The sequence below is a fragment of the Syngnathus floridae genome, chromosome 2 (assembly GCF_059516105.1).
Source record: "Syngnathus floridae isolate MCC-2025c chromosome 2, RoL_Sflo_1.0, whole genome shotgun sequence".
Lineage (NCBI taxonomy): Eukaryota > Metazoa > Chordata > Actinopteri > Syngnathiformes > Syngnathidae > Syngnathus > Syngnathus floridae.
Window position 1 is genome coordinate 18,741,791 of NC_142414.1, and position 25,817 is coordinate 18,767,607.

Below are 25,817 nucleotides of genomic sequence, written 5' to 3' on the forward strand. Positions count from 1 at the left end.
CCTATGCGCCATAAGACGGGATGGGGGGGGGGGGGGGGGGGGGGTCTATGGGTGAACTCGCTCTCCCGCCATCCCACTGTGAGCAGACATGTTGGCAGGCCGGAATGAAAATGAAGAGACAATGGCCATCGAGCGTTGAGAAGCTGTGGCGATACAATCGCTCCTGAGCGAATGTGTGCGTGCTAAAAAATCATTTCCGTTTGAAGGCTTGAAGTTGTTCAGATCATGTTTGATCGCATCCCTGCATCAAAACACACTTTGATAGACAAGGCAAATAATTAGGTGTCATTCAAACGTCGGACTTCTTTCTCTTCGCCATCCCACTTTTATTATTTTTTTCCTCGTTACTTTCGTCTGCTCGCCAAACTCAAACCAAAGTCCTCGATCGACTCTCGAGCTCGACAAGTCAAAGGGCCGCTAAGTAATGAACTCCTCCGAGTCATTAGCCGATCGTAGCTCGCACTGATCTTTAACGGTCTTAAAAGATGATCCATACGTTAATGAAGCTCGGTCTGCTGTTGGCTCGGAGCCCGAAATGGGACGGGATCAAATCCTTGAGGGATACTTTTCTCATTTTTGACTCGATTTAAGTACAGCTGTCCAACATTAGAAAATACGTTAGAAAATAGTTGTTACTGCATATTTTCTACAAACAAATATCAGTTTATAGAGCTAAGTGTCCCTTGTATTGTCCTCCAAGTTAAAGATATACGTAAATAAAAACAACTCAGCGAAAATGTTTTGGAACAAACAACGCGCTTGCTTTATTGCGCTAACATTATTGCCATAAATGTCACTAATTCACATTTTAAGCTTTGTTTTCATCTTTAAATAAGATATTCCTTTCGTAGGGTTTCACAAATTCAATTTTGAGGGGGGATGCCACAAAATTCTTCTTGCCAAACAAGTAACCATTGACAAACTGGGGGAAGAGAGCAAAGTACACCAAACGGTGAGCTTGCTGAAGCTGCTGCCCAGGCGACCAGGCTCCAGATAAGCTGCGGTATGGACAATTTTGACGAAGCATTCTAATTCAGAGCATGTTTGTGGCCGTCAATTGTGCCAGTGCCCAGGCACCAGCAGGACGTCCTACAAGGGCCTCCAGCACGTAATGTCCGAAAGCCTAACCCCTCCCTTCTCTTTGCCGCCGCTGAGGCTTCTGCCGGGACCACCCTGCCGGCCGGGCCGCGCCGCATGACAGGATGCTGCTACTCAGAACTCAGAGCCGTCGCATTGTTTTTCTTGGAGCGCGTTGAAAGCAAATGGCAGTTAAAGGGCCGCAGTGCCCGCAGTAAAAAACAAAAGCCGTGCAGTCATTCATCAAAGTCCAAAAATACCCCCAACAGCCGACAACCCGCCCACTCCCCTGCGGGCCCGGTGCGCCTCCCACTCTGAGCTTTAACTAGGACTCCAAATAATTCCAGAAATGACAAATGATACTTATATCTCTGGCCTGTGCCGAATCAATAAGCATGCAGAACAACGATCCATCTTGGGACGTATCGACAGATGTGGCTCAACATCTGTGAGGATGCGCTTGGCGGTTGCATTGTGGTGGGCAGGGCCAAGTGGACGTTAGTAAAAAAAAAAAAAAAAAACGATTGCAAGGGTTTAGGTTCATCTGCAATGTAGAGAGACCTTTCATAAAAAGCGGGATGCGGCTCAGTCCGACGAGAGCACCTCCACGTGGGTACATGGCAGTTGCATGAACCCAAAGCGACCCCTTTGCTAAACCCCCACAACTGCCCCCGTGCGCCGCCCCCCAAGCACAAGAGCAGCTGACAGATCACACTTCAGAGCAGCTTTAGCTGCAGCTCCCCTTGAGGGGCTGTGATGGATGACTCCCGCCGCCACCTCCATCCTTTTTCTCATCCAATCTGACTCCTCGCAAGGTAGACCTCAAATCCGCTCTCACGTTTGAATGTTCTATTTTGACTTTAAAGACCGAGTGGCTTGGAAATGGCAAATTAACAACAGATTCCGACTGAGTCAAAGGAAGCAATCTCCAAAATGAGAGCTCCGAAAAAAAAGCAAGACAATGTTGTGTAGGGACGAGAAGTCATTAGTACGAGGGGAGATGTTCAGACCCCTGCTGATCTGAAGGCATTGAAGAGCAGTTAGCTTAGCCATCTGGTAGACAATTATGGCGGAACAAACGCACCGCCTCAGCAAATAAAGCTCGCCTCATCAATCACCACAATGGCCGCAAGTCGGCCTCGTATTGGCTCTGATTTAATAACCCGATGAACTGCGGCGGTGTCAGCTGGTGAACATTCCTCCAGCAGTTTGTGCGTCCGAGAAGCTCCAAATGTAAATAACTCAAAGAGGCTATTCGGATATGGTTTATGTTGGCTTTTGACAGACAGGATGGCAGACTACTAGCGATGGACATTTGACTACTTTTCCTTAATAAACTATCGGAAAATTTAGAATCAATTAATAAATCGATGTAGATTCAAGATTCAAGAGTTTTTTATTCGCCATGTTTGAGCGTACCAAACAAGGAATTTGACTTCGGTAAATCACAGCCTCTGTTCAACATTTAGGTGACTAACATGTAGGGGTTACAAAAACAATTTGATGCCAAATTGGGCCTCTTTCGACAGCAAACTGAATCAACAGCACCTGCTGGTAGTAAACCAGTACTGCATTCCATTCGGACTCGTGACACAATTAACAGTCAATTCCACACAAAGAAAGAATTGTTAACGGTCAATCAATGGATAATTCAGTCTGTCCCTTAGTACTCGAAATAAAACGTACACTGACTCTTAACAAGCTTTGACCCACAGTACTGGTTAGGATGTGTCAATCTGCCGCATACTAATTGAGTGTATTGCGGATAAACAATCCCAACAGAGATCAACAAAACACCAATACAAAATATGTAGAATAGAATCTCCAAAGTAGAATTGATTTTAAATTAGTTGTTCATTGTAGTACTATATTTCTGCACACTGCAATTCATGACTATGCCGTCATTCATTTTCATTGTGAAGTTTGGGAAACTGGCACATAAGCAGTCAAACTAATAAAACCAGCATAATGTATGTTCTTAATGATAACCCAGCATAGAGACAATTTGCATCAGTGAAAATTGAAGCTGGTGGAGGTTAAAAGTGACAAACGTTTAAAACATCCCCTCCTTCGGGTTTCAAGCCATTTCCTTAATTAACGTTTGCCTCATGCTTTTAATTGCGCTCACACTCCCCCGTGGGACCTGAGTGTGGCTTGTCTGGTAATTGCAGATGTTGATATGAGATGATGGTGCCGCCGTGTCAAGTTGAACTGCAGAACTTACAAAAGGAGGATGAGGAGGAGAAGGAGGGCGAGGGGAGGAAGAGGCTGAGTTTCACCTGAATGCAGGTCAGTCTTTGTGCGGTAAAAACTAAGCTGTGTTTTCTGGGTTGTGGCCCGCACGGAGAGAAAAGAAGTAGGCCACCGCCGCAGTCTCCAGTTCGGCTTTGTACACGCCTCACCTGCCAACTCGCGTTGTCCCTTACAAAGCTGGACGTGAGCAGCTCTGGCAACAAGCAAATGTTTTCGTTTACCTCGGGGGCATCTGTACTCGGTGGCAGGACTGGGAAGGGTCACACACTTTTGGTTTGGGAAACCGCAATATGTGCAAGACAGAGTGAAGAGCAACTGCAAGACTAGAAGACTGGACAGCGAGGCAGCTAGCTCTTGATTTTCAGTCATGTACAAAAATGTAGTCCACTTCTAGCTTAGTTTTACATTTACTTAATTTTTAAATGACCACATTAAATTTTAAAAACGGTCTTGCTGGCTTAGATGAAATAGCAGGACACATACAATCAGAAAAATTTTGAAGAGAGGACCGAGAAAGAAGCCATTACATTTTAATGAGGATCAGGATAATGGTGCAAGTATAGATTTTTTATTTTTTTAACATGGATTGGTGAATCAAAGTGCTTGGAGTCTGAAGCTCAGAGCTAAACGTCTTCCCATTCAAATAGACAAGTCAAGGGTAAGAAAATAAAGTAGTGAGGGAAATGTGAGCATGTCAACATGTGGAAGCAGTCGAGTCAGTCAAGCAGACAAACAAATGCTCACAATGAACCAAAGTTAGACAGTAGACACACTAATCTGGGGAATCTCACTCCATCTTTGACACCTGTTATCTAGTATCGCCCTATTTACATGATTTTAATACTGTCTTTTTAAAAAAATAATCATGCTCCATACTTCCATTGTCTTTGTTTCTTTCAGTTTTGCTTTCTTTGGCAACCCACCGAGGTTGGGCCTCAATTGACCATTTTTAAATGTGAGTCGGCGACTGACACTCAATGGCCATGTCATCCATGCCAAATTTCCAATGCGTTTTTTTTTTTTGTCACCTTTGCAAATGTATTCAGTTTTCTGGAAGTCAATTAGAGCAGCAGGGGCTAGGAGTGTGTTTTTCAGAGGACACGTTAAAGCTCTGCACATATTTATTTGCTGCCATCGCGGCTGAGGAGCCGATGACAGCCCGTCATGAGTTGACTTCTTTGATCAGCCGTCTTGAAAAATAAATAAAAAAATAAAAATAAACGCTAAGGGAGGCGGGTGGCGGGGAGTAACCATCGCTGACAAGTGAAAAGAGAAACCCAAAAGGTACACAAAATGTTTATAAAGCACAATGCGAAAAAACCAAGAGGCAGAAAAGAGCTGATAAAAGACGGACAAGGATGTGACAAAAGTGTCGCTAATCAAATGATCAAACAAGGCCAAGGAGCCTCACAATCGAGAGCGACTTTGAAAGGACTCAGCGGGACGAATCAAAGTTTAGCCGTTTATTTCAAACCGGAAAATCGTATCTTTGAGACTATTAGCGACGCAGCCGGTCGAAGTAGCAAAGTGAGGAGTTACTCATATCCTGCCTCCGTTTAATGATTCACCACCGAGGAGCGTCCACACACTTCCAGGAGGATTCAAATCCCTTTTCCCATAGCCTCTTTCAGTCGGCATGATAAATGACACCCGTCATTCCACCGCTGCCAAACAGCACAGAGGGGAATTGTACTGATATATGATTCACAAGAACAGGAAATAAACTCGGCCTTTCAGTGCAGTATTCCTACTCGCCAAGTAGGACGGACCTGGACAGCATCAAGCTCTCAGAGGAAAGGGGGGGTTCTGCCGGAGCCCAAAAAGGGAATGGACAGGGGTTCAAAATGCTTCTTACGACTGATGAAAGACACGAGTTGCTGCAATAAAACAAAAGCGAGCTCGGGAGGGGTCGCGCTATTTAACAGAGGCTCGGCTAAAATACGCAATTATCAAACGGAGGCAAAATAGGAAGAAACGAGAATGCGCAACCTCCCTTTGCCCCCAATTACACTGCTGCGAGCAGGGCTAATTAGCGCTTAGCTGATTTGAGAGAGAACTTGCACAGATCTGATGTGAGCTCAGGAATTACTTTCAAAAAACATGTGGCCAATTTTAGACTACTGTATGAGCGCTTGAATGTCCAAATAGCCACAGCGACTGGGGAGGCTTCTGGGATGTGACCTTTAGGAGTGCTCGGCCTCCCCAATCAGAATGCTAAGTAGGGCATGAAAAACAGCCGTATTGAAATTGTTTTGCCAAATTGGTTTTTTGGTCAGTCTGCATTTTCTCTTCAGAAAGCCTCAAATTAATGAAGTACAATTCTTTTTTGGTGTCCTCAAAATGACTTTTGATGATCTATTTCTTGTCAACAAAAAAGTGAGTAAAAGAAGTGAGTTTTTTAATCATTTGAAATTGAGTTCAAATGTGTTTACATCGCGTAGGTAAAATTGCTAAATCTATTTCGGATTTTCACCTATCGCAGGTGGGAGCTCAAGACTATCCAAGCCGACTGCCAACCAGACTGAAAAAAAAAATCGTCACTGAATCATTTCGATATTAGTGTCTCGTAAAAATAGTAGCGAGTAGTCGTTAAAAAAGTCACTCGATCAGAATTAGACTTCAGTATTGACAATGTAAATCCAAGTGCATGGTAGGAGGCACATCCTGCTGCAGAACCTCAGACAAGTCCCATTTTCACTCACCCCACCCCCTTCGGGCCGGCGATCAGCAGTGGGCTGCCTCTTGGGCTCCGAGCAGCGACATGTGCCCAGGGCCGGCCGGGATCAGCAGCACTCAATCACCCAGACAGCGACATCCTTTCGCCATCACTATCAGAGAGGCCCTTTTCGGAGAGGGGAGGAGGGTGTTGTGCTGCTGGGGTGGATATTTATGTGTAGAGTCACACTTACACACACACACACACACACACGCACGCACACACACACACACACACACACACACACACACACGCACACACACTTGCACGCTTGATGATATACTGTGGACCGGAGCTGTGTAGTTCATCTCCTCCTCATTTCCAGCCTCTAAGCACATCCCTGTTGTTTGTGGCCCTCTCAGCTTCTCTGGTCTGACTCCGGAAATGTAAAAGTGACTGACTGGACCTCACTATCAGCGATTGCTTTGTTGGAAAATGTGCACTAAATGACCAAAAATATGTAGGCAGTATTTCTGGCGCTTGACACTTTAGCTGATGAGTGGCTATATTTTAAAGGAGCAAAGTAACACAATTGAGGTGGAATTTGATTACAGTGTTCAAAAGTTTATTTTTTTGAAGGACTTCTCAAACTTACACTTTTAAAGCAAGTTAAAAAGGCCATGTTTTGCCTCTTGATCACAGTGAATGTGTGAGGTGCTCCACATGACTTCTGCAGAAATATGACAGACTAAAGTCACGCCTGTGTCATTCATGGAAATTAAATCAAAGTGGGTCAATAATGAACAGACAAAGAATTCCAGCGCTCCAGTTTGAGCTGTGCTCAATGCTGCTACAGTCTGAAGAAAAAAAAAATGCACAGCAGTAGATGACCATGATGAATCCCACCAGGAATCCTCCAATTAAAAATTATCTTTGACTCGCTCATCAGTGAGGTCACACAGCTCTCATCTCTCAGCCTCAAATTTAGCAATAGTAGAAACATTATTAAATTGTGTCACTTTGACCCAGCCCAGGAATGAAAGACTTCCTTGATGGGGTGGGGCGTAACTACTTCCAGGTTAACAGCACATAAGTGGCTTAGAATTTTGAAAACCCTTTGGGATTGTCCAACATAGCCGAGGTCAAAAGTCTTCGTTTCGGTTTTACCCACTTTTGGCCATTCCGGCCACTCAAAATGTCAGTTTGTGAAGATTTTTCCTTTAACTAGCAGAATTGTGAGATTTTCATGCTAGGACTGGACCTGGATTGTTTTTCAGTTTTGGCTTGGCCCGTCAGCAGTCTGACGACTGATATCAACTGCAGATGTTTACAATTAGCTGGACGCCGTCCCAGAGCAGTGCTCAAAGTTTTACTAACCGTCAGAAAAATTGGTATTTTCCACAATAAAACACAAAGACACATGTACAAGAAAACACAAGAGTGCTTTTAAAAAACTGATCAAACGTTTGACATTAGCTCAAATATCCTTTGTTGCATTCATTTGGGTATTACTGTACAGCCACACAGATGTCATTTGGATATTGAAGTTTTATCTCGCACTCGACAAATGCTACTCCGTATACATAAAAAAAACCTAAAACGAATACAAAAACTTATACGAAAATAAATTTTAAAACATCCAGAATAATTTTAACCCTGCTACACACGTACCGAAAATTACACACATTTAAGCATGTTTCCTGTTTTCCAGTCAAAGCTAGTAAAAGTGTGAGTAGACGTCTCAGGATTTTCCTGACCTATTAGTCATGAGTTTAGAGCAATTTTTTTTATCTGCTCGATAAACCGATAAATATCTCGAATGTTAAACCGGTGCAATATTTACAATCCCAAAGCCTTCTGTGGTCAACACGGAGTTGGGCCGAGCCATGAACTCTAATTGTGATATAAAATACAACAATAGCCGATGAGGAAGCGACTAAAACAAAAAATAAAAACGTACTACGTGATTACTTTTGTGCGTGGTTGCTCACATTTTAGAAGCGCGATGAGATGCTAAAAATCAGTATGTGTGTAAACAAACTAGTCTACACCCAGTTTGCCCATTTTTCGGCTCCGAACCATTGAAAGCTTCAGCTTCCACAGGCTTACTGCACAAAAGGATAATGCTGTTATCACATGTGGCCCAGATTCACAGGCCAACAATAGACACATACGGTTCCGAGGGACGTAAATCTGCACCAGACACCTCTAAAGCCAACCGTCGGCTGTGTTCAGTTTAGCTCACGACAGCACAGAGCACTTTGGTGTTTCCAGCTCCACCCTTTTGGTATAGCGCAGAAAAAAAAAAAAAACTCACTCCAAACAAATTACCCAAATAATGGTAACGTCATGTAAATTAACATATTGGGTTGTCAATCGCAGCTGGCTGTTTGTAAACCCTTCCCCATGCACACGGCTCTAGTTACATTCCAGCTCTTTATCCAACCAAAGGTGGAGATGATCCACTCCTACGACAGGGCCTTCCCTTTGTGTACTCATGTGTTTGATGTTGCTGTGACGACGGGGCCGGGCCTCCACGCCCTGTTTGTTGCGGTGCGTGCGTAAAACAGGTCCAAGCGAATAGGCTACCTGAGGTTCGTCATCAAACGCCAGCGATAATTAGAGAGCAGAGATACGGCCGTACGTTATTTTGATGATCATTTACTTCCCGTCCGGGCTGAAAGAGTAAACAGCCACCCACCAGTTTAATCACAGTGCAGTTATCTTTCTCTGTGATATTACCCCGCCCTCATGACTTGACACTGAATGCCATATTTATTTTATGGTGGGGGTGGTGGTAGATGTCTGTGAGGAGACAGCCAGCGGAAGGAATCCCGTGCACAAGACAATGGGCCAACTTGACTACAATAATAGTGTTTATCAACGGAGCGGCCGCATGCTGCGCAGACGATCTCAAAAGTAACCGTCTATTTTCCTCACGGCAGCTGATACAGCTCGTGTTTTAGCAGGTCCTCTCGAGATTTTACCACCAATGGAAATGCAGGCGACCTTTGGCAGGAAATAAGAGGGGTGGGGGCAAGAGCCGAGGCAGCTTTTCATCATTTCAGCCAAATCGGAGAAGGAAATGAATATGGATGTCCTCAGGCAAGAGGGGGAGATGGGCTTATGAGGTCCCTCAAGGAAATGGCTGGACAGAAGCGCAACTTCTCAGATGGGTCAGTCCCAACATCGCAAACACAATTCCAATCCGATGGGGATTATTTTAGGCCAATACTAATTACTACATTTGGCAGAATACAATTCCAAAGAACCAATTGAACCCGTCAATACAAAAAAATATGTAAAATGAATCGTCGGTTGAACGTATTCATAATAAATTTTTAGTCCCTTATTGCTTAAAACAATTCATTGTATATTTTTAGTCCCTTATTGCTTAAAACAATTAAGATATGTGTTAAAATAAGAAAATGTTACTGTTTTACTGTTTTCTAATAGTGTATATAACTACAACAGAGAGAGTCTGTTGTAAATTGTAATATTTCTATTGTGTAAAAAGAGAAATTGACAACAGAATGTCAGATTTTGAAAAATTGGAGACATACAGACATTAGTATGTATCTACTGTGCTGATCTAAATTATGCTTGGCTGGCCTTGTTCTCTACCGAGCGCCATCTTAATATAAGATGAATGACCTTGAAAATAAAATAGGTAAAAAGCAAACTGGGTCAAAACTGACTACAATCTGCCCACGCTGCTTGTAGAAAGCTGCTGCCAGCTAGAGAAGGCCTCCGCTGTTGCTCAATCTCTCAGCGTGCTGAATAGTGGCGATGACATCAGAGGCCGCCCACGGGAAGTGTGCGCGTGACGAGTCCGCACAGTTCCCACCGGCGGCCTTTGCTCTTCGCCAGACGAGCAAGCCGCTTCCTGTACAAAGACCTCCCTGTGTTATATAAATCATGTGAGGATAAAGTTGTAAATCCTCCAAGCTTTAATGTCCTCAAGGGGTGTGGCTATAATCGGCTGTAAGTGCCTTCGAATTTCAAAGAGACAAACTTAATGTTTTATTCTGCTCACAGGTTAGCCTACAGCGAAACATCAAGGGAAAATTTGATGCACTATTTGATCAAATTAGCACAGCTTCGTGGAATTTATCCATTCCGAAGACAGTACAATAATATTTTTTAAGTTTCTCCTGCATTCATTTTCTCCTCTAAATGGCACCATTCGTCATGGACTCATTAGCGAGACAGTCAATTCCAAACGCCTCCAATATCAAACTCAAATCACACTCGGAGCACATTCGTCATCCGGCTGACACCAGACAACTTTATTGTATGCGCAAATATAATACCCAGATGAATGAAAGTTTTGGAAAGTTATCATAACTGCAATTATAGATATATTGCACAATGCTGTACAATGGTGGATAAGAGGTTTTAAATGTGCATTTTATACACTGTGCTGTAATCTGAGAACTTCTTCAAGGTGGAATTTCATCCATCTATTTTTATAGCCAATTACACGGCACATATAGACAGAAAATAAGTCAATTAAAAAACACAGACTCTCATTCACACCTAGGGATCTATTTCGGTGCCCAACACAAGTCAATGGATGGAATTTTTTTATATTAGTTCCATAGTTAGAAAGGGGTGTTAGCGCCATTGTGAGAGTGAACACAGCTGACTTACTTCCTGGCCAGTGAAACCGGCTCCACTCATTGTCTTTAACTTCTGAAGAAGAAATAAAATTGCAGGAGTTCATGAGTTCACATGTGCCTCTCCATAAAAATAGAGCCTCTACAGAAAATTTCTTCCAGGATTCCAGTTCACCTTACAGATTTAAATCCAAATTTCAACCAAGTACAAATGAAATATGTACAAGGATTAAATACATCACCATCTTAAAAACTTTATTAACTGTACATTTTTGAAATTAATTGTTATAAAAGTGTGACTTATCCAGTATATATTGTTTTTTTCAAGAACACTGAGGGCCTTCCGATGATATTGAATCAAAGGTTTGACTTTCGAGGCTTTGTTATGTTTCAGGACGTCCCGTGGGTGCGGCGGCCCGACACACTCGTCAGCCACTGTTGTTGCTTCTCTTAATCAAGTTGTGAGCACAACACAATTATTCCACATCCATCACGGACACTGAAGCTGTCACCGCTGTTTAATGAGTATCAATTAAGTTGTTTCAACTGACTCGCTCAGCACGTTGGGAAAACACAGGCGGGCGAGTGACCTCCAAATACAAAAGACCTTCAGGCAGAGCAGGCTTAACGTGACAATATGTCGTCGTTTTAGCCCCAAGTAACGGCTTCATTTGGATTTTATACGCACTTGTAATCAGGGAAATGCGCGGTTACTACTTTGGCAGCTCACCTCTTTGTGTGAGTCGATATTGTTCCTGTTTGGTGTTTGTAAAAACTAAAATTATAAATCGGTGTTTCAAGTCAAGAAAGTACAGGCGACCCAGGCCTTTGTCTCGAGTAATACATATGTTGGCTATAATTGGCCCACATTAATGACAAAACAATGACACAGCTTTGGTTAGAGCAGTTAAAGGGACAGTGTGTCGGTTTTTTCGCCATCTAGTGGCGAAATAATAGAATGCAATGACCTAAGTTCGAAGCGTGTGCATTTTGAAGCACGCGCACTACGGTGCCTCAGAGAGACCACAGTTCACTGTAGCAGAATGTTGGAGGTGAGACATGTCAACACCCTGTATGGTGAGGCGCAACATAGGTGATCTAATTAGTGATTACTGCACTTAAAATAATATATTTTAAAAAATGCACGTGAGACATTTTTTGCACATTACTGACATTGATACACACTATAAAGACTTTCAGTTTGATGTTAAAAGCACTAAAAGAAAATGAGCAAACCTTGCTAATTGGATCAAAATTCCCCAACATTGGGTATGTACCTACGCCATTTAAACAAGGGTCAGTTTGATCAGAATTTTCAGGATTTGTCATTAAGAAAGCAAGTGCGAGGGCCTGTTCATTGCTGCTTGCAGCTTCACGTATTATTATTATATTACACTGCTCACATAATAGATCAGCTTGTTTTATGAGCACAAACTAAGAAACATAACAATAATTTTGGATATTGCTGCAAGCTGAATAATTTTGCTTCATGATTCACACACTTCTTTTATCCAAGTGCATTTAAAAGAATCCAATAATGGCTAGTAACCAAATCTCATCAGAGATGCATAAAACCTCTGTTTGACCCGCAGCGCGAGATGGAAGATGGCGGTCTAGCAAGGTCAACGATGGCGGCGGAGCATCGACTTGATTCATCAAATTAGGTCGTGTGTAATTGCACCGCATGACGACTCATAAAACACGAGCCGCATAAAGCTGTCGGGGTGCCATCAGCCCGGCGCTAAACGAAGTTACCAAAGGTGCAAAGTTCAGCACTTTATACAGCACCGCAAGAACGTGTCCAGCAACGCGTCTTCTGCTCACATGCTCATCGTTACCGAGGTGACGTGAGCTGAGCATCCCGAAGCCAGAGTACAGTATTATGCGAGGTTTTAGGCTAATTGGGAGTGGATGATTAATGTCATGCGGTGATCGTTAAATATCTTTGAATAGAATGTTGGTGAGATGCTTTTTCAATTGCACCCTGATTGACTGTCAAATAACCAATCATATTTCTTGATTGCTGATTGTCATGATGGACGCAAAAATACATTGGAATTTTCACAGCTAAAAAAATTGATAATTACAAGTCAATTTTATTTTTCTTATTTGAAATCAACATAATTAATAATAATTAAATCATATAATTCGAAAAGCAAATGGATATATTTTTACATTATGTGGTTATTATACTGAAACAATCTGCGCAAACACTCAAAACTAAATTATACATTTACGGATTTTATTTTACCTTTGTGTAAAATTCTTTTTAATTATTTGTTCCTAAATTTCACAAAAATCTATTTAGGAATATTTTTTTTTTTTTGCTAGCTTGTCATGCTTAAATTATATTTGCCAGAATAATTTATTGTTTTTTGCTATCTTCAAATTAGGGTACCCTCAAAAATCAATTTTGAAATACACTCAAGTAACTAAATTTGGTTCCTAATTACAATCAATAAAATTATGATGTAAATAAGTATGTACGTTAGACAGTTTGTTGCTGGATTAATTACCAATCAATTGAGGAATGTCATGTCCAGTTTTATAACAGCTGAGTACGTGTACGGTAAAAAAAAAAAAAAAAACTCAAATTACTTTTAGCTCAAATAGGTCTTTAATATTGCTTTAACAACCACTAGTACATTTAAACAAAATACAAAAAGTGGGCAGAATTGAATGCCACCGTATCCTAATGCTCAGAGCTGAGCAGTTTCACAACCAAGTGCATAAGACAGTAAAGTGTCAGCATAAGTCTATCCAATATTATGATATTATTCATCGCATTATTTTTTCTCAGAACCGTACCGCCCAGAGTTAGGTTTATTACTATTTTTTTTTTCATGTACTGCAGCCCGTTTAGGCACCTAACTAGGTTGGGAATTAATTAGCTGTGCCCAATAAAACAAGGCATTTTCCTCATCACCTGGATATAAACGTCCCCACGATGACCCTCCCTGAGGATGTGTATCATGTGACGATGATTTTCCTTCGCAATTACCACAGATCACTCCATTAGAATTAGCAACAATGTTTCCATCGTTTTCGCAGTCACATGGAGGCGAGGGGTAATTTACATAATTCATCTTAATTGCGGCTCATCAGAAGTTTGATAAGCAGCAAATCAGATAACTTAACTTAAATGTTTTCTTTGTTTCTTTTTTCCCATCGTGACAGGAATTTTGGGTGTATCATGCGCTCATTTCAATCCAACTATAGTGCCGGTTCATTTTTATTTATTTTTTTAATCACTGTTATTTCACAGCGGCTGCTGAACAAAAGCAGAACATCATTTGGTCCCATTCAGTGTTAGGTACACTGGTAGTCAGGTAAACCTAATCTGTTTGTGATTTGTTTTTAAGGCCTCCATATGGCAGACGCGCCCCCCTCCACTCCCCACCTCCCGACATTACACATGTAGGTCAACAAGTACAAGATGAACGCCTAAATCTCCGTGTATGGAAAAGATGGAAATGACGTGGGGCCACGGGCATAAATTACCAAGACGAGAGCTCTGGCGGGAATGTTCGTCGTAAAAGTAACACACGGCGCATGAGGAAGTGAGCATTTCAGCGCAAAGAACATAAAACAGACAACCCCAACAGCACCGTGTAATCGATTGCAGGCCGACCGTTGCTACTGTATCCTTCACATGGGCACAAAGCATCGGTTTAGCAGGTTTACACTTAACTCACATCCCAATATTCTAGTTATTGTCACACTTAATGAGGAATGGGTGAAAAATCTGAAATTTACTATTTTCTGCGTCACGTCTACATGAATTAAATTGTGTCGTTTGCCTGGAAACTGGCGCATGTCTCAAGAGGACGCCGAGTTGAACGAGTGTAGCGGAGGGAGAAGAAAGTTGGACATTTTTACGTCAATGTGTTGTTTTAAAAGCTTCAGCGGGAACCACATTGTTAGTGCATAATGGCATTTTCAGTGCTTAGTGCATGAAACTATGTTATGTAACTTAAATGAAAAGTAAATACCATCAACATAATGTAACTATGTAAATGTTCAATGTAAATGCATATGGTGGTAGCTGCACAATAATTTGAAGTCCACAAAATCTTTTTTTCCTGGTAATTTACAGAGAAATGGACTCAGCAGAAGTGTCATTATGCAACAAGACAAACATTTTAGACAATCACTGGACTTCAAGACAACAGTGCATGCACTTTACCTCTCAAAGAGGACGTCAAAGGGGGAAACCCTCAGAAAGAAACAAGAACCAAAAGTCATTTCAAATGGAAAATGCATGTCTGGTGAAGTCAATTGATCACACAAAGGTAGTGCGTCATTCCACTAAATCAGCTCATGCGCAGGAGTCTCGCTTCACCATCACGCAGAAAACATAACTCCATCCTCTATCGGCACAAACAGCTAGCGGCACCTGCCACCATCTTACCTGACTTGAGATTTCTCCTCATTTTACAGTAAAAAGTCGCTGATGAAGAGGAAGTTATTATGGGAAATCTCAACGGTGGGAGAGCCCAAAACTGCATACACTGCAGCAAAGTGTGCCACGCTCGGGAGACTGCATTTGATCAAAATATTTGTTGACGTCAACCTTGTCGCAGAGAAACACTGAGAGATTTAATGCCCGCTAATGATTGCATCAGATTGCAACTTCCTGGACCTCCAGCCGAAGTTTGGTGCCCCAGAACATATTTACGTTTCCACATATTACCGTCAAAATAAAGTTACACAACTTTTCTGCTTTTAATTTTGCTTTTGAGTTTGTTTTTTTCCTCTCCCCTACTAGTTTGGAAGTGAGCGCTTCATACACAACAATCAACACACGAGCTTTAGGTATCCGTATCACTATGCTTGATACGCTGACGGAAAGACGCCAAAATGTGGTGCAGTGTGGATCAGTTAAGAGTGGAAATAGGTCATGTTGTATTCATGGCTGTTTGTTTATTAGCTGGATTACACATGAAATGCTTTCTACCAAACTTTGAGAAATGGAAACTGGGCCAAATTTGAATGCAATAAATATTGTGGCACAAAAACGTATTTGCTAACTAGTAACTCTAACCCTATCCCAATAATGTGGTGTCCTGAATAAGGGTTGATCGACCTTGATGGAGGTCTGTTCTCTACTGAATGACTTTTGTCATCTTTTTACACAATCAAGACGTCAAAAGAATAAGCAATAATTCTCAACCCCATAAAGCATGTCAGAACAAATATAGCACTAAGACAGCGTGATCGCTGAAGAGAAGGTGTCAAATTCCCGGGTAAGAAAAGAACAAGCTTTGTTAGTCCTTCCTTCAAACTGGACTATCTTTTCCCACCTCAAGTAGATCAACAACATCTGCCTTGATGCTCGGATGTTTTCTGAGCGAGCCACTTAGGAAGAATCTGTGCGAGGCCATTCCCACAAGCTGCTGTCAGTCACGAGCTGGCGCTGCAACACTTAATGCCTTTGTCTGCTCCCCAATTCATCTTGTTAACAGCAAATTGGGTTACAGGCACAGCGCTATTGTAAAAATTAAAAACAACAACAGCGAGAGGGATCCTCCCATGGGTCGCGCAGTAACATATGGCTCCTTTCACTCAAACATGAACCTTGCGCTACTACGGCGCCTTTAAACTGAATAAAAGCACAACATGTGGCTGATAACGTCTCACAGTGATGAAGGTTCATTGCACTCCAAGAGCTCTTCTCCAAAGCGCTATTAAATCCATTTTCATTATACAGGGAAGACCTGCGGTTTACAAACATTCTTTTTATCCTGTTAAAACTTTTACCCCACATGAAGAAAAACTACTGGATGCACAGATGGATGGACGGACGGACGAACGGACTGACGTGCAGACGAACGGATGGATTTAGGATAGATAGATAGATAGTTGGCTTAATGCTAACACGCATGTAAATCCCCATAGATGGGTTAATGAAACTAACACTGCGGTTTTGGTAATTATAAACCTTTGAAAATGTGTATTTGAACATAAGTGGTCAAAAAATGCTGACAGAGCATATCATAATACTTGCATTTGCGAAAAACGAGCATTAATATTTCAGCTATGTTGCGTCAGTCTTTTTCTGTGTTTTAGCATCAAATTAGTGTGTACAATATTACTAACTGTTGGTCATGACTCACACTTCTGAATGTGTCGCACAATGCCAATTGATGTATTTTTATTGTTTATATTGCAATTACCTATGTTTTTGTAATGCGCAAGACTGTGGCGTGGTGTTTATTTTTTTCCTTTGGAAATTCTGCTACATAAATTGTTGGTGGGGTTTTGCGGTGCTAGACAGACAGACAGACAGACAGACAGACAGGTTATTGTTGTTGTTGTGACTTTTGGTTTGTCTCATCAAAAGTCATCACCAAAACACTATAAGATCAATAACTTTTTTTTTTCTAAATTTTGAATTCTTAACTAAATAACCTTACAAATAATCTATGAAGCCGTACACGTTGTTTGGCCTCGCCTTTGCTTTGCTTTCGACTGTGTGCCATATTCTAGTGTTTTGATATTTGATCCTTCTCTTGTATTGGATCTCATTAGATTGTGCAGGTATACCTAGTATTGTGTGTGGCGAGTCTAGTTATGATCTGACATTTCCATATACACCTATTAATAAATGCTACAAATCCCAGAGGAACATCCTGACTGCTTTGTGATTGGAAAAAAAAGAAGGGACATAGCATCTTTAAGGGCTCTACATCAACAATGAACACATTTAAAAATGTATTCCTTTGCATCTTGTGTGCGCTTATTTCCATCCTCCTTTCCCCTTGTTCCCGCTGCACACATCATTAAACATATTATTATAACATGACTGTCAGCCGCCGTCTCCGCTCGCTCCATTCTTGCTCTGCCAGGTAATCAATTTGTCGTCACTCTCTGTAACCTCAGTAAAGTCATCAAGTGAAATGAGTTACAGCTGCAAAGAGCCTTCAAGAATAGTGGAGGAGGACGAGGAGGAGGGGCGCGGAAAAACGAGAAAAATGACAACGAGGGCCGGGAATATTCCACCGCTTCGCGGCACCGACGCAGGTCTTGAAGATGAAATATTAATGCACAATTTGTTTATCTGCGGGCCCACATCTCACAAGCGCAGAGCTGTTAATTTTCAAGAAGAGGGGGTTGGGGAGCGGAGGAAGGGGTGGGGGGCTCGCAGACAAGGGATCAGTCAGTCATGAACTCTTCACAGCCATTAGTGGGCCGACATTTTGATGAAGTATTCCTAATGTAGTGGATAGGAAAGAATGAAAACACTCTGCCTGCCAACTTTTGATTGACCATTAAGCCACTGATGAATGTGCCTGTCAGCCAGAAGACAATTACCTCAACAATGAAGAAACTCTTCTGGAGGGCTTATTTGTACGCTCGCACAGGCCCGACACATTTAGGGAGCGTGTAAAGGGATCACTTAGGCACCGTCTAAAAAGTTCCCCCAACCCACTTCTAAATAATGAAAGCAAGGGCTTTTTAGGGAAGGACCACTTTGGAGGTTGAAATGTGGGAAAAAAAATATTCTGTGCGTTTAGAGGGTGACTATATTTGTGTGTGTGTGTGTGTGTGTGTGTGTGTGTGTGTGTGTGTGTGTGTGTGTGTGTGTGTGTGTGTGTGTGTGTGTGTGTGTGTGTGTGCGTGCGTGCGTGCGTGTGTGTGTGTGTGTGTGTGTGTGTGTGTGTGTGTGTGTGTGTGTGTGTGTGTGTGTGTGTGTGCGTGCGTGTGCGCGCGGGCAGGCATGTGTGTGAAATCTTAGTATCTTCGTCACGTAGAAAAGCAACGCTATCATTGGCGGAGAAACAATCGCCATCTGCTCCCAGCATCCGCAGCCATAATAAAGACTGATAACTTCTCACAGCTTCACACGCGAGAGAAAAAAAAGGGCATCCTCTGAAAACACTCCTACGGGGTTAGGTGACAAGGGGGCAAAGGTCACAGATTATGGCACCCTTTGGCGAATTTAGTATCCCCAAAGACTGGAAGTATTTAAGACATATACAATAAAGCCCCTCCCCAAAAAATGAGTCTGTCCGTAAAATGATGAAGAGTTCACAGAGAGTTCACATGCAGGATATAGCGGCTTCACAAAACATCATGCAGCCAAGGAAAGCATGACTTATTTCTTTTACAACTACTACACATTGCAGGCATGCAGGGGGATGAGGATCATTGAAAGGGGACAAGTTATACAAATTGTTGATGATAGATAGATAGATAGATAGATAGATAGATAGATAGATAGATAGATAGATAGATAGATAGATAGATAGATAGATAGATAGATAGATAGATAGATAGATAGATAGATAGATAGATAGATAGATAGATAAAGACATAGATATAGATAGATAGATATATATAGATAAAGATATAGATTAGCTATTGATATAGATAGGGCAACTTAAAGTTGGCTTATGCACCTTGCCTCCAGCTCATTTGCGGACCACGATCTTAAGTGCTGCGCAGAACATGGATGTTGCGCAGGTGTTCCCAATATAATGCCCCGCGACTATCATACATAAAAAACTTATTGCAGTACATCAAAAATCAACTTCACTAAATGCATCGTATGTGTCGTATGTCTAAGAGGGTCCTGTATGAAAACAAGCCAAAAAAGTTTTTGGAGAGGGAGGAAGGGAGGACTGGTGGGAGGAGGCGCCTAGGTGAGGCGGTGACCATGGCAACAAAGGCAAAACAAGCCTAACAATGTTCCTAATAAAAAGAAGACAACGAGAGTGGATGAGACGTCTTCTTACCCGCAGCCCTTCGAGGCGCCTGCTGCTTCCTGCGTGGCATGGTGCCGCGGGGTGGCCGTTCGCGCGCGCGTGCCCAGGTGCAACCACAATGCGGGGCCACTCTCGTGCGCGCGCATAGAGAGCGCACACGCGCCTGGAGTGCGTGGTTTCGTTTTTTTCTTTTTTGTTTTCTTTACGTCGCTTGTGGCTTGCAAGCTGGCTGCCGGGGAGAATCCAGTTCGCTTTGTGTCGCAAAGCAGATCAAAAATAAAACGAGAGCGTGCAAATCAATCAATATATATTTAAAAAAAAAAAATCAGAGCTTCTTCCGTCTTCTACGCGGGACAGAGCGCCCCCCTCCTCGTGTCCATCTGATCGCTGGTCCCCGCGTATGCGCGCGCGTCCACTTCCACCTCCGTCGAGTCTTAACGCGTGGTGGAGCTCAAGAAAAAAAAATGTAGAAAAACAACAAAAAAGGGCTTTTGGCACCGCTAGCGTGGACTGCTGGGTGCCGGGGGTACGGGCAGAGCAGATAGGCGATGTCAGCGCGCAGAGATCCACGCGAGAAACTGAACATTGAAAACTCCTCCCTCCCTCCCTGTTTCCCTCCTTCCACCGGGCCGGACCTGACGACGACGACGATGATGGCAGCGAGACATTTGTGAGAACAGATAAGCAGCAGTTTATTAAAGGAACAGAGGCTGCGTGGCGCTTGCTGCCATGCACATGTCTTTACAGGGATTGTTTGTTCCAAACTGATTTTGTACCTAACTTTTTTTTATTACCCACTATCATGATCATGTTGGATGGTCCTCATTTATTATGAATAAATAAATAAATAAATAACAAAAATATCTCAATTGTCATGATGTAACCTAATCTCCGCGACTTCTCATCCTTGAAAATGTGCTATATTATTAGAACAAGGTGCTGTGCCTGCAGGATTTGGGGAAGTATGCATGTGACGACGCTTGAGCAATGGTGATTGATTAGTATGATATTATTTGGTAACATCAATCGATGGCCATTGCTGAAGGCGTGTAATTGAAGCCAGCTAACATTACTTCTGTCATCTTAAATGTTACAACTGCTTTCCCGGCTGTCATAGTTTCCCGCTCGCTCTCTCCTGCAGTTTCAAAAGCATGCATCGTCAATGGCCCCTTCTCTGCCTGCTGCATGTAACCTGAAGGTACCAGACTGTTGCTCTCACAGTAATGGAGACTACAAAAAGCATTTTTTTATTTTATTTTGCAGCATCTAAACTAAGACTCCTCAATTTGCTGCTCCTTCTTTTGGAATGAATGTAAGAAGCCAAAGAAAAAGCAAAACAAGCAGATTGGGAGTACCTTGTCCTCTAATAGTGTCAGTGTCTGTGTGCTCGCCCCTCCCTTCCTGTGTCTACTCGCAAGTTTTGTACTAATCACAGTCACCTGCCTCTTGTTACCTGTCGCGTATATAAGTCCTGTCTGCGTGTCACTCCGGTCGGATTGTTCTCGTCGCGTCTGTCATCGTCGTTCCTGTCTTTATCTTGTCTTTTGTTCTGTTAGTCTTGTCCGTAGTCGAGCTTCTTATTGTCTGTCTTTGAGTTCTCCAATAAACCCTGGTCCGAGCTGCATTTGGTCGCCCTGCTCCATTCCTTCCAGGGGTTACTTTTAGATCAGTTTTGACTTGAAACTATTCTTATTTGGAGGACAAATCAAATGGAGTCGTATTTCAGTATCCTCAGTTCAAATTGGCGTGCTTTTACTCAAAGTTTGAATTTCATGTGTGGGAACATTTGGAAAGTGTCTCTCTGTCTCCCCTCAAAATCTGCTCATGACTTCATCCAGTATGAAGCCGAGGTGATGGATGACTTCATTCCAGCGAGACAACAGTCCTCAGAGATCTAGGCTCGGCCCACATTACAAATGGCTTCCTGATAATATTCCATCAGCCTATTTTGTGTCTGTCACTCACTCACGCCGCAGCCGATACCGGAGACCTCCGCTGAACTCCGCCTGAACCCCCGCGATCAATCACGCCTCAGATCATGCCTGAGTCGTACCTGCCTGACAGCTGCGAGCACCTTGTGTTTACGCAACAACCACCGTCCCCAACCCAACACAGACAATACACACACACACACACACACACACCTTATCACTCCCAACATTTAGTGCTGGTGCCCATATCTCGGCATGTTCCTTGAAATTCAGAGTGTTTGCAGCAGTGCAGATGGTGACAGTAGATTGATGTCCTCCTTAGATGCATGATCACAACAAATAACTATTAGGATTCACCAAATGGAAGTTAACGTGAAAGGAGATTTCTAGTTTCGCTTCCATCCTGGCTTCGAGGCAACCTGGTTGATCTTGCCAGGAGCATATGCTGACCTCCCAAGATGTTTTATTCATATATATATATATATATATATATATATATATATATATGATAAAAGAAGGGGCAAAACATCAATTTCTGAGTGATGTTGGGGGGGGAAAAAGGTTCCAATGATCTCCGTCATCTGTTACATTCAGCCCTGAGGACAGAACACGTCGTGTAGCACAAAGCTGCTTTTACTGCTTTCAACAGCAGCGACTGTCAACTCAATCCACTTTGCTTGCACTCAAATGTGCTGTGGCTTTTTTTGTATGAATATGGTCATCTCTGACCCCCTTTGCTTGCTGAATGCCTTCCAGAAAAGAAGCCACAAGCAAAAAAGTGTCATGGGTGTTGTTTACATGATCACACATTGTAGCCTTTGTACACGGGTCTTATCTCATTTCATTTTGATGTGCTTGTCAATCATGCAGCATGTTTTTGTACATCTTCAGAGTTTGACATAGATCTTTGTTTTCAGCATTTTGTTTCCTCTCCCTGAGCGTAACCGGTGAAAATCAAGCAAGCGTTTTGGATGATGTTTCACTTTGAAAGGGATTAAACTCTCAATTTCAATTAGAGACTGCCTGTCATACATGAATTTCTAACATTGGATTAAACAGTCTGTGGTTTTCCCAGATGTCGTCCTTGAAAGAATACTAGAGGATTAAGATTCATTCATTGAATACTTTCGTCTCGTTCCAAGGTGAAAATAGGGGCGAGGATGAGGTTCCCCCAACAATTTTAATACCCATGTAAACCTTAATGCTCATCAGGTAGTCGAGGCATTCAACATATCAAAAGATTCTTGAAAATAAGACTGCAAAGACGTTTTATGTAGTGCAAAATTTCACAGGGAACAAACATGCTTTTGTCTCAATACCTCAAGGATCAATAATTTTAGTACACTTCCCACACCACTGCAAAAACAAATTCTTGTTTTGATGGGGCAGCCCTAAGAATCATCCCTCAAATCACAGTGAGGGGGTTGCTCACAGGCAGATTTTCAGAAATAGATAAATAAAAATTATGTTATTTCACACTCGATCGATAAAGTGAACTTGCCATTGTTCCCACTGATTTGCGATTTACCCACTTGGGAATTTTTCTGTTGAACATAACAACAATGTTAACGAATGAATAGCTAGCGCCACATGCTAAATCAGAATTCCAAAGTCAAATGCACGCCCACAGCTTGTTGTCCCGTGCATTGTCCCGAAGTTATGGATGGCATGTGGGAAGTGCGTGGAAGTGTGCTTCATCCGAGCACAACTCATGGAAGCATTAGTATGTGTTTGAATAGCAGAATAAATAGCATGATATCCAACGGTTAAGGAGTCGGTCGATGAAGTCTTTGTTCCCTCACTTTTTGATGATTATGACATATCATAAATTCACATCACAAAGTTCATCTCTATACTATATTTGCTGTTGACCACACACATGGCTACTGTGTATAATATTAAACTGGCTTAACATTTTTCAACTTTTGGCCTGATGTTTTCACACAAACTAAAAAGACATTACAGATTTTAAGCTAGCAAGACCCAATCGGGCACCAAACTTTAGTGGTTCTATTGCATAAAGTATAATTACAAAAAAATTGACTACAATGAATTTCCAGTGAAGCAAATCCAGTCACAGAAAAAAAGGTCAGGGAAATTGAAGCTAGGACAGGATGTCCCGCTGACCCACACGTAACCTTTCTCATCACATCTGCATTTAAGCGAGTGAAGCCGTCAGCCATTGTGAAGCGTGTATTGTTGATCTATTGTTGGCCATGAAGCCAATAATAATAATAGAAGAAAAAAAAAACATGCGAGCGATCGCACTAACGTTGCTGCTTGACCTATTTCCTCTCGTGTAATGTATCGTTAAAGCAGCCTTGTGAAAACGCTTAATTATTCATGCTTGATTTCAGAATGAAGAGCTTTGAGAACATGGCTCCACGGGAGGATTGACACACGCAACACACGCAGGCGCACACACACACATATGCACACACACGCACGCACACACACACACAATAACACACGAACAAGCACACTTACACACACAGTTTTGTGCATAGCGCATTAAAGCACGAGTGAAGATAAATGCCCTGTCAGCGCCTTTAATGATTTATTTCAAACGTTCCACTGGATCCAATAAGGTTGCAAATCCATGGCAGGTAATTGTTTGTACAGAAACGAAATTGGAGGGCCTTTTGTTTTGTTTTATTGAGCACTGAACTGAGCAGAGAACATGCTCACCGCAGAGGGGTACCTACTGTCTTAAACAAAGAGAAACAAACATTCTGAATCAATGCGTTTCTCATGACGACAGTGGGCAACTTCCTGTATGAGAAGAAACGGTCTTTACTTCCTGTTGAAAGATTGTGCAGTTTACTCAGTAACTCAGAAGATAAAAGAAATATGCATCTCTTGAACACATGGGTTAGGGCGGTCCATCTCCCCCAGGGAACATGCTTTTTTTATCTTAGCTACTAAAGTGTAATTGCACATCCACTCCAGTAAGTGGCAGCAGCGCTTTCATTATCTGATTATGTTCAGGGGGTGGAATATGAAAATGTTTTAGATAGTTATTGAGCAGAAGGCCAAATAACATCTAAATATTCATTGGGGAGCATGGTGCCGAGTGGTAAGCACATATCTGCTTCACGTTCGAGAGGTTCTTCTCATACTCTGGACAAACTTGACCCTCAGCTCGGAACTTGCGCTGGCCCGTTTTTGCCGACCTAGGGTCGAGGGAACAGTGCGTGTGGGATTCGAGCGATCCAAGGATGCTGTTATGGCAGCAGCCTGTCAGTTGTCGCTCCGCATCGTATTTAGTGCGCCCGGACAGTGCGTCCACGTTGGGTTTGTCAGCGTCTATTCCGACCCGACCTGTCTGCTTGAGCACATGGCAGCGCATGCTGATGGACATTTCCAGCGCTCCTTCCCGGTGTCCATCACTCGGCTCGGGACGTTTGCCTGACGCGTCTTCCTTTGAGCTCCTGAAATCTGTTGACAGCTGCAGAGGGTGGTCTGCACTTGTGTCAGCCTCCATTACGCCAGACGGGACGGGATCCTGACGGGAGGGATGCGGGTTGCCTGCTGTGCATAAATGCTCAATTGCGGTCGATCGATCACTTGCTAATAGGTTTTGAAAATTGACAACAATGCGAGAAGAAGGATGAGTAAAAGCACCACTGAGGGTTTTTCTTTTTGAGCAGGATTTTGAAAATACAGCCCCAGAGGGCTAAGTGAAGGTGGGGCTTCGGGGCATGGCTTATTTATTTATTTGCCGTCAGGCCGGTTTAGAGTCACTCACAAGAATTTTCATGTTTGTTGCTTTGCAGGCACTTCATCTCATGTTTGTTCTCTTAATTTGCTGCTATCCTCTGAAGAGGAAGACGCACTATTTAATTAGCGTTCCCTCTGTTCTGCTGAAAATGTTTTATGTAGCGAAAGGGTGTGTATGTTTTTTTTTTCCAGTGGTGATAGAGCCGCTGCCCCCCCCCCCCCCCCTCCCCTCAAGCTGCCCCCTCCCCTCCTCCTGAAGAGGACAAGTTCAGCTTTTAATAAACACGTAATAAGAAAGAAAACAGCTGGTAGCGTCTTCGCAGATGGCGTCGTTCTTGGCATCTCTGAGGAAGGGACCTCACTCATGCAGATGGCTCATTATTCCAACATTTGGTGATGCATATTGCACACAATTTTATTCCAATGCTTAACAACCAGGATAAGCCGTACAGGTGTTACTAAGGCGTCTTCAAAGAGTTCAGACCTCTTCAATTTTCTTCACATTTGGGGTGCGCCAGCCTTATGTTGCCATCGGTATGGTTTTTCCTCCGGAACTTTCACCGTATCCACACAGGATGTTTGGAAAAGTGAGCATTCAAGCCACCATGCCAAATCTATTTAGACGGCGGACCCGCTAAAGAATTTCTAAAGAACTCTAAAGAATATCTTGGTTCAGTGAACATCATAGGAGTCGTGCTTTTACTTTATTTTGTTGATTTTTTTTTCTTTTGGTAAAATCTAATGCAAAAAATGCAGCCTTCAAGGAAGTTAGGAGCTGCAGCATCACTTGTTGTCCATTCTTATTTTTTGTTGTTGTTGGTTCATTTTTGTCAGAACATGCCGCAATATGTTG

The 25,817-nt window shown here is 42.6% G+C and overlaps 1 protein-coding gene across 1 annotated transcript in view; it reads right to left on the reverse strand.

The window, feature by feature from the left end:
- The window catches only part of tshz2 (teashirt zinc finger homeobox 2), a 37,850-nt gene extending 17,946 nt beyond the window's left edge, over positions 1-19,904 (reverse strand). The window contains exon 1 of the mRNA XM_088369046.1: positions 19,344-19,904. Coding sequence (XP_088225172.1) covers positions 19,344-19,383 — 40 coding nt within the window. The 5' untranslated portion in view covers positions 19,384-19,904. The remainder of the gene's footprint in view (positions 1-19,343) is intronic.
- Positions 19,905-25,817: the final 5,913 nt, after the last annotated feature.